Below are 9,935 nucleotides of genomic sequence, written 5' to 3'. Positions count from 1 at the left end.
ATATCAGACAAGTGAAAGTGCCAATAAATTAATAAAAGAAAGAAACAGAGAAAGAAGAGAGAAAGAAATAAAGAATGAAAAAGAAAGAAAGAAAGAGTATAAGGAAACAGATCAGATGAGAAGAAAATAAAGTTGGAAAAGCTGTGAATATAGTGACAATTATAGAGATTTCCTAGAACAACCTCAGACTGACCAAGATTTGACACAGGAATGGTTAAAGGGAGGTGAAATAATAACCAAAGATGAAAGTCTAATAATGGTAGCCCAGGATAGTGCACCACATACAGATTGGTTTAGAAAGACAATTGAAAAGGTGGAAAAAAGAGACAGATGCAGGTTTGGTAAAAAGAGAACTAGAAAACACTGGGTGTGAGACATTAATGGCAGAGAGCCTTTAAACTGAAAGGACAATAATGTGGCAAGATTGTTGTACTGGAGTTTGTGCAAATACTACATTATATAAGTAGCTTAGAAACTTTGGAAATGAACTGCGAAACATTATAGAGAATGATAATGTTTATATCACAAGGAATCAGCCATTACCAGCAGCTCAAAAAATAGATGTGAGAAAACCTGATATAATAGTCCATGTAAAAAAGACAAAAGTAGCAGTGATCATTGAAACTGTTGCACCCAATGATTACAGTGTCTTACATATAGAGATGCACAAAGTCTTAAAATACCAGGCTTTGCAGGTAGAAATGAGAGCAGTGATGACAAAAGATACCCAGGCTGTTCTAATAGTAGTAGAGCCACATGTCTTAACAAAAATGAATTCACATTTGTACTTATGCATGTAATCCCATATGAATTACAAAAAGAAAAGATTCTGGGCACATTGTGGATGCTGAGAAGAACACTCTTGGTTAACATCAGAAACTGAAACAATACTAATTCCGTGAACTCTAATTGCACCCTGATTTAGGAATGGTGTCCATTCCCGTCATGGTATTAGAAACCCAAAATACTTGGAGAAATTAAAGCTGAAAGAAAAAATGCTGTACAACAGTCCATTGAATAAATGCATATATTTTAAGGTTTTTTTCATTGAAAACATTTTTATTTTATGGATGAGTACAGAGGAACGATTATTGGATTTTGCTACATTCTTGAACATTAACACTGTTTGAAGTTTGGGGTAAATTTGTTTCAGGGCAGGAGCACTTTTTTAGATTTGCAGTTAAGTAACATGCTGAGCAACTGATTTTGTTCCACTGTTTATCACAAGCTTGTTTTTACCAATACATTTGTATCCCACCAGCTATCTGTTCCTTTATGTCATTGAGAAACAATGGGTTAAAGATTAAGGCAGCTAAAATTTCAAAACTGGTTTCTGATGATAACACATTTAGTTCAGAAATATCTCAACATGTTATGGAAAATGCTTTCGGATCATGCATAATTAGTTTCATTGAATTCTATCTTGTTTGTCAAGTAAACTGTTACGTACATTTGATGACAGCACATTCTAAATATATTGGATAGTCAGAACAAGAAAAAGTGAATGCACTTGTATGTAATCTTATTTAAGCAATAATAGCAAAGATGTAAAATATAAAATAAGAAAAATATTATTGCTAGTTGTTGTTGTGTCTTTCAGCTTTTCCTGGTTAGGGGTCACCACAGCGGAACTCCAGTCCAATAATGATTGGCAGTAGATTTTTTACGTGCCGAGTTGCCAGCCCTGATGCACAACCTTCAACGAAGGTACGCACATTCACGCATGTCTCCACGGAGAAGATGCTCTAGCTGAGAATCGAACCGGATAGTGTCTTACTGTGAGGCGACAACGCTACCACAGCACCTCCACCGCAGTTGTAGTAAAATATAAAATAACAACAAAAACATTATTTACATAGTATCATCATATAAAAGTGTCAAATTCCAAATAAAACAAGCTCTAGTAGCCCTTTCTAAAACAAAGAACACCACACTGTTAATATGCCTAGAAACTGTACATGTTTTATAATCTTTACTCGCAGATCATTTCTTTTGAAATCACGATGATGTCATAATGATGCAATTTTGATTCAACGATATACAACATGCAGTTGCACACCCTGTATAAAATTTAAACTTGTTCTTTCAAACCCACTGTAGTCCAACAACCATGGGTAATTATTCAGCAGTGTGAAGTGTAATCTCACAGAGCAACATAAAAATAAATGGCTGTATAGTTTTCTTCAGAAAGGAAATGTCACGGACTGCATTGTTCCATTCAAGCCAGGCTTGCTACTCTGCTTATATACATATATACAATGTGTTTCCCTCATTTTGAAAAGAGCCAGTCTTCACCTTGGTTTATATTTTACAATATGAAACAAATTGCAAGTTTGATGATATGCCCTTTTACAGTACTTGACATTTAAATATTCCGAAGATGAAGTTTTTGTATTTTTGGCTATAGGGCCAACTGGAGGAAGTTATCTTCTGGGCATGTCTTCTGTAAAAAAAAAAAAATAATATGTCTCATTACTAAAGTTTGAAATAACTACATACAACATCACAATTATACTCTGTTTGCAGTACTCATAAACTGCCTATTGTCCTAAAATATGAAAACATCTAGCAGAGACAGGTAGCCATATAGCTACTTTACCCATAATGTTTTGGGTCTATATTATATAGTCGAAGTTTCAAAACTTCGAACCTCACATGAGTGAATTCATATGAGCGAAGTTTGAAACATCGACTATATAATAAAATGATAAAAAAAAAAACCTTACCCTACCGCTCTGAGCAGGGGGGCAAACTTCCCGGCACCCCTCACATGGGGAGCTGCACCCCCCACACCCCCCTACTTAAATATACAACTCCAAGAATGCACTTCAGTGCAGAAAGGGAAATTTCCCATTCTGCACGTAAAAAGCCGCTGACTTTCACTTTCGACCTTTCCGACGTTTGATCATATGATGTCGACCATATATGATTCGAACATCAGAACGGTCGCTCATCTAAAATAGACCTGATGTTTTACATCTCTGTCACATACCAAAAAATATTCCTGCATTCTTTGCATTCCAGTGATTATTATATTGCAAACTGATATATATTCCTGTTTAAAGCTTTTATAGTTTTCATCCCTCTTTGTGATATGATTTGTATTTATTTATTTTTTACTCTTTGCACTTATGAATCCTTTCCTTTTCAAAATTTCATTATAACACATCCTACACTCATCCCTCTACCAGACTGTAGTTTTATAGCAGATTTATCTTCCTTTGAGATATCCCTTCAGCATTTCATTGACATTATTATATACTTTGTCCATTAATCATTTATTTTTTGCAGAAAAGTTATCTGAAAATGAAATCATTTGTCCAGATACACACCTAGAACTGCCTCATGTAACACAAGCAGGGTAGCCACATTTTTAATTTTAATACAGCATTAGTACATCACAGAATGGTATCAAATGAATTGTCTGCTTTCCTGTATGGTTTGGCGTTACTCATTTTTACTTTATTACAACTTTAGTCATTTTCTCTTCTGCCTAAGCCAAGCCCACTACCATGCAATGGTTTCCTCCCATGATAAATCCTCTAAAAGTACATAACGTTTGTAATTATTGTCTTTAAAATTGCAACTATCACCTTGTCTATCATCTCAACAAACTGTCTCTTACACTAAGTCTCAATTTAGAATTGTCTTCATAATTTTATGCAACAGATATCACAATGCAACCATAAACCAACAAAATGCAACAAAGACAAAGTGAAATTTAGGATCTCAGTTTGAAACTAAAATCAGTGTTAACACATCACATTAAATCAAATGCTGTTTGAAAGCATTTTAAAGGCATGGGTTCTGGCATGTTTATGGCTGTAGCAATAAATAACTTATACATGCTTAAAGTAATTAAGTCAAAGAAACAACTGTCAGGTATTTTTAATAAATCAAGGAAAGCAGTGACATTACTCTGAAACAGGAGTAGATATAAGGAGGCATGATATCAGAATCAGTCTTTCAAATCCTCTGGACTCGGCATTAAAACATCACACTATAGGTCAGAAGGTCTGCCTAAACATGACCCAGTGAAGAATATTGTAATTTGGATGACATATATTTTGACACTCCCCACTTGGGATTATGACCTTATCATGGTGTGGAGGGTAATGTCCCTCTGTGACAGAGCTATATTGTCAAGAATATTAAGCTCCTGTCATGTGCACCTGTGGAGAACAGCTCAAAGATGAAGGAAAACATAAAGAATTAACAAAGGTGACACAAACAAAGGTTTGCATTACAATAAGCAATGTCTATCAGAAAAGGGACATACTGTAGCCCATCTTTAAAGCTAATCCTGCAAATGCTATTCCCAGGTGAGTGCCTGGTGACTGAGTGGACCACGGGCCTGGATACGTTCTGCCCTTAAAAGCTGTGTGGAGCCATTATGGCCATGTGGTTGTTTGTATATTTGTTAATTTATGTTACTTCTGCTGACCAGCTTTTGCATGGACCATAATATATTCTTTCCAGATCTAGGTTTTGGGAGGAAAAAAAATCTCTAGAATTTAAAGATATTACATGCAGTACAATGTTATGTTCAAATGACACACATAAAGAAATTAAAGAAAATTAACAGATTGCAATGTTGCCTTGCAGAACTCGGTTTCCAGTTAATTTCTAGGCTGGGGGGGGGGGGCTTTGTATAGAATCTACATGACTTTCCTACATCTGCAAGGATTTTTACTGGGGTCTCCAGTTTCCTCATACATCCCAGAGATCCAAAGATGTGGTGTAAGTAAAGAATACTCCACTTTACTCACAGCTGTGCATGCTATATGTAACTGAGTGTGTGTGAGCATGGCCTGAAATTGTTGGGAGACCATTCAGGATTTGCTTTTTGCCTTGGACCCACTGAGTGCTAAGTGGGTTACTGGAGAATGAATGAACAAATGATTAACTACATGAAGCTACACATTGATAGACCTGTACTTATGCATAAATGTGGAATTTACAACACATCTTTCAGTTTTTAATCTGACAGATATATATATATATATATATATATATATATATATATATATATAGATCTACTTTTAAATGTTGAATTCCCAAAATCACAAAATCCATAATATTGAGACCAGAATGCTGAATCAGCAATATATCAAAACCTGTAAACATCGAGTCCCATAATATCGAAACAAAAACAGCAAAGCTACAATTCCAAACCTCCACCACAAAAAATATACAACAAATATAAAACAAATGACTTTAAACTTCTCCACATTTAATCAGGGGGCAAGCCCCCTTACAACCCCCATGTGGGGGGGCTATGTCCCCCACACCCCCTGCAACTTAAATATATCAACTCTGAGATTGCACTACACAGAAGAAAACAGTAAACATACCATTCCGCACTGTATGGCTACATGTCTAAATTGCAACAGACTCTCCTTAACCTTCTCTTAGCAACACTACTTCACTGTTGTCAGACTGCATATTACTATACATCTTTCCGATACTTACCAGAGTTTGCAAGGTAAACTCAGCCATGTTTTCTTGTTATTTACTGTACTAAAACATATGTCTTAAAGCCAGGGCATCCAATTTAAACATCACCAGCAGTGTTAAACCAACCAATTTAAGATTTTAACACTTGACATTGTGACATTTCAGCATACTGATCTTTCGGTGTTCTGCTCTCGACATTATAGATTTCGAGATTTTGGGAATTCAACATTTAAAAGTAGACCCATATATATTTATATATATATATATATATATATATATATATATATATATATATATATATATATATATATATATATATACACGTATGCAAAGCCATGGAACAAATTATCATGGAAGTGATAAAAAGAGACATAAGCAACCATTAGACAGAGGACCTAACCCAGTTTGGGTTTGTTAAAGAAAGTTAATGCCTACTAAACCTGGTGGACTTCTTTTAAAAGGTCACCCAAGCAATAGATGAGGGGAAAATTGTGCATATTGCCTACCTAGACCTGACCTAGGTATTCAGTACAATACATCACTTGGGCTTTGTCAACAAACTCATTGAATTAGTCATAAACCCCTATGTAGCATGCTGGATTTCCAGCTGGCTCACAAATAGAAAGCAGGAAGTCAGGATTGGAGAGACCTCCTCCACAAAGAGACTGGTCACCAGCTGAGTCCCTAAGGGCTCTGTGCTGTGCCTGCTTCTCCTTGCCATCTTTTTATCAGATGGTAAGGCCAATGTGAAGGGCCTTTGGCTGACCAAGAAAATAGATGACTGCAAACTAGAAGTGATTTCTCCCAAGATACTAGCATCTTGCAAGAGGAACTAACAAAGACAAATGACTGGTGCTAAAGTCATGGCCTAAAACTCAATGCCAAGAAATGTATTACAGTACCTTTTAGGAAATCAGACACCCAGGAAAATTAAATCATTGATAAAACACTCCTAAGAATTGATCTTGTAATCAGGGATTTGGGAACATATGTCAATAGTAACCTGACCTTTGATCAATATGTGGGCAAGGTGGCAAGAAAATCATTCTGTGTCACTCATCTTATAAGGGCATGGCATCTAGGTCCAGGAAATTCATAGTGCCACTTTACTTGGCCATCACCAGATCTGTCATTACCCCCTTTGGCATGTACTTGCCCAGACATATGCAGCAACTGGAACACCCGCTAAGGTTCCTTTCCAAAAGAATCCAGGGCATTAACACTCTGTCCTCTGCTGATCACCTGGTCACCTTGATACTCATTCTTCTACAGATTAGTAAGAAGCAATCTATGCCTGACATGTAAAGCATCCTCTGATCCAGCACTGAAAGACCTCTTCCACATCTGCAAAATGAACAGCATCAGAACTAGTAGATCAAATAATTTGAATTTTACTTGTAACATAAATAGGGCATGTTGGAAAGACAGATATGTTCCTGGGGGATCCTCACTCACTGCTATAGGCTCCCTATCCATGTGTGAAGTTTAACCTTAATCAGTGGATAGGTAATCAGTAGTGCAACCTGTGTCTAGCACCAATGTCTCAGATGGACAGAGGCAGATAGTAAATTGTGTCCAAACTAATGTACTCCCTGTATATAATCCATAGTAGCATCCATCCTATCCAAACTAACATATTCCCCCTCCTAATAAAAGCACCCAAGATACAAAGGGACACATTTAGGATGCTAGACTATGTTTGTAGAGGCCCTAGAGGTTGATAACCTAGTATAAAACTATGAACCATTAAACCTTTATATATATGCTCCCCTTGCATCTGTTTCGCTGTTGATAATTTGTTGTATGTTAAGATATTTATCCCCTCTCAATAGTCATAGCCTTCAGTCCCTCCTCCTCAATACTTGTTCTTCACTAAACACCAAACAGAGGTGCAAAGTCTCTAGCTGCTTTTATCTTTAGCTACATTGTGCGCAGCAAACAATAAGCAAAGGGGGAATACAAATATAAAAGAGAATAAAATCTTCCATTGCAGACTAGTAAGCAGCATACAACTTCTACCTGTGGTGTAGTCCTACACATAGGTTTTCTTGGAGAAACCTTCCAGTCCTTAAACAAGGGTGTCTGTATGTTTACCTTATTTTCTTGGCTGTCCTTTGATAATTAGCTAGGTTTAGCAGAGTGCCTTGGATTCCCCCCTGCTACTTTAAATTCCAGTTGAAGGTTTCCTTCCCTTCCCCCACCCCCCAAGTGATTGCTCAGGTACAACACACCAAAGGTTTTAAAAACCCGGGATGCCATATTTGCTCTAATTGCAGCTGAAAGCCCTCCAGGTGTAGCATCTCTAGTAAGTGTTCCTGGACTAGCTGATAATATTTTTTAGCTAAGTTCTATCTGGAAGGTGTAGCCCTGCTCTGTTTGTTTCGCTCACTTCGCTCTCTTCCCACGCCCATTTCCACCCACCCCCATGTCATTACCTTTATACCTATCCATACAACCACACCCCCTCACTTCCTCCCAAATCCCCCACCCCTTTACTTCCTGTTCTCATACTACCTCCCTTCTTTGCTCTTCCCCACACTTACCTACTATCCCCTATCATAGACTACTATTCCTTACTCCCACCCTTCCTCTCATCCTCTGTTCTGCATCCCATAAAGTGACATGTCTCTTACAACTCAAACTGTACTCTTACCTTCTCTACTCCTTACACTCTGTCACCTCACCTCCTATCTACCTTACTGCCACCCCTTCCTCTCATCCTCTGTTCTACATTCCATAAAGTGACATGTCTCTTACAACTCAAACTACACTCTTACCTTCTCTACTCCTTATACTCTGTCACCTCACCTCCTGTCTACCTTACTGCCACCCCTTCCTCTCATCCTCTGTTCTGCATCCCATAAAGTGACCTGTCTCTTACAACTCAAACTATGCTCTTACCTTCTCTACTCCTTATACTCTGTCACCTCACCTCCTATCACTCACAATTACCTACTCCCTATTTCCATCCCTCAAACACCATTCTTAACTGAAGTACTACACCACAACCCTATCTACTAATTTGGCCCTCCACCCCCCCCACCACTCCCATTCCTAAAATAAAAATATCTCTCCCCTCCCCTTTAAAACAAAAAAACAAACTCTACTTACTCAAATTAAAACCCCATTACAAATCTCTACTTCTATCTGGTGACATTCATCCTAATCCAGGCCCTACAGACACTACCCTGAACAATAAACCCCCCTGTATCTAAACCTGCCAACCCCTCCAACCCACAATAACAGGTACAATTCAGCTCTAGCAACGTCAGGAGCCTTGTAAATAAAGTTCAAGAACTCCATGCTTGGATAGCTAATTATACTCCCGACATAGTTACCCTAACTGAAACATGGTTAAAACCACACCATCTGGACATTGAAATCATCCCTCCTGGCTATAATATCCTTAGATTAGATCGACCTAAAAAAAAAGGAGGAGGAGTCTCCCTACTCTACTCCAACTGTCTCTCCCAAATCAGTCCCACACTAGACTTGCCCTCCTTCTCACCAGCTGAACTCCTACTGACCAACTTCAAACTTAACAGTTTCAACACCATAACAAGTATATTCCCCCTGGTGATAATATTAACATACTTGAGAACATCCTATCTCACCTCTCACATACCATCCACAATTAAATAATTATACTGGGAGATGTAAATATTGATTGGCTTAAAATACAAGCTCCCAACACTACTTCCTGTATAAACCTACATGGGTTTGAGCAGCTAATCACAACCCCAACCTACATTAATAAATATCACCTACCTAGCTCTTTTCTTGACTGGATATTGGTCTCCCACCCTCAAAACTATCATAACTCCCAAACCCTTCCAAATGCCCTCAGTGACCACTGCCCTATAACAGTTACGAGACATACTCCCCACCTTACTAAACCTAACAAACGTATTACCACCCGCTCACTTTCTCATTTCTGTCCTAGCTCCTTTACTCACCAACTCTCCAAAATTAACTGGTCTTACCTCACCACTCTTCCTTTAGATGAAGTTATCCACTCCTTCAACACTACATTCCTAAACATTCTTAAATCCCTTGCTCCTCTTCGCACAATTAGAATCAAATCTGATACTGCTCCCTGGCTCACTAAAGCTACCAGAACCCTCATGAAAGACCAGGATAGGATTTGGAAAATGTGGACTAAAACTAGGATCCCTTCTCTTCTTCAAAAATATAAAGAACTCAGAAATAAAATAAAAAATCATCTATTATGAGAAAATAAACTTCTATGCCAATCCTCCATCTACTCTTAAATTAGACCCAAAGAAATTCTAGAGCTCTATTAAACAGACTCTTCATCCAGGAAACCCTTCCTCTCCTAACCCATGTCCCAATGCAACACCTGTAGACATAAACAACAAATTTAACAATAATTTTATAAACTCAATAACCTCCATAATAAATGCTCTCCCACCCCCAGAAATAATACTAGCACCCCCACATACTCCATGCTTCTTCCA

The 9,935-nt window shown here is 37.8% G+C and overlaps 1 protein-coding gene across 1 annotated transcript in view; it reads right to left on the bottom strand.

Annotated features, from left to right (window-relative positions):
- Positions 1-1,791: 1,791 nt before the first annotated feature.
- The window catches only part of LOC122815075, a 3,014,144-nt gene continuing 3,006,000 nt past the window's right edge, over positions 1,792-9,935 (bottom strand). Inside the window, exon 108 of the mRNA XM_044087319.1 lies at positions 1,792-2,443. Coding sequence (XP_043943254.1) covers positions 2,424-2,443 — 20 coding nt within the window. The 3' untranslated portion in view covers positions 1,792-2,423. The remainder of the gene's footprint in view (positions 2,444-9,935) is intronic.

The sequence above is a fragment of the Protopterus annectens genome, chromosome 11.part0 (genome assembly GCF_019279795.1).
Source record: "Protopterus annectens isolate FY-2018-M chromosome 11.part0, PAN1.0, whole genome shotgun sequence".
NCBI classification, from domain to species: domain Eukaryota; kingdom Metazoa; phylum Chordata; order Ceratodontiformes; family Protopteridae; genus Protopterus; species Protopterus annectens.
Note: the sequence above shows the minus strand (reverse complement) of the source record. Positions and strands in the feature narration are given on the sequence as shown.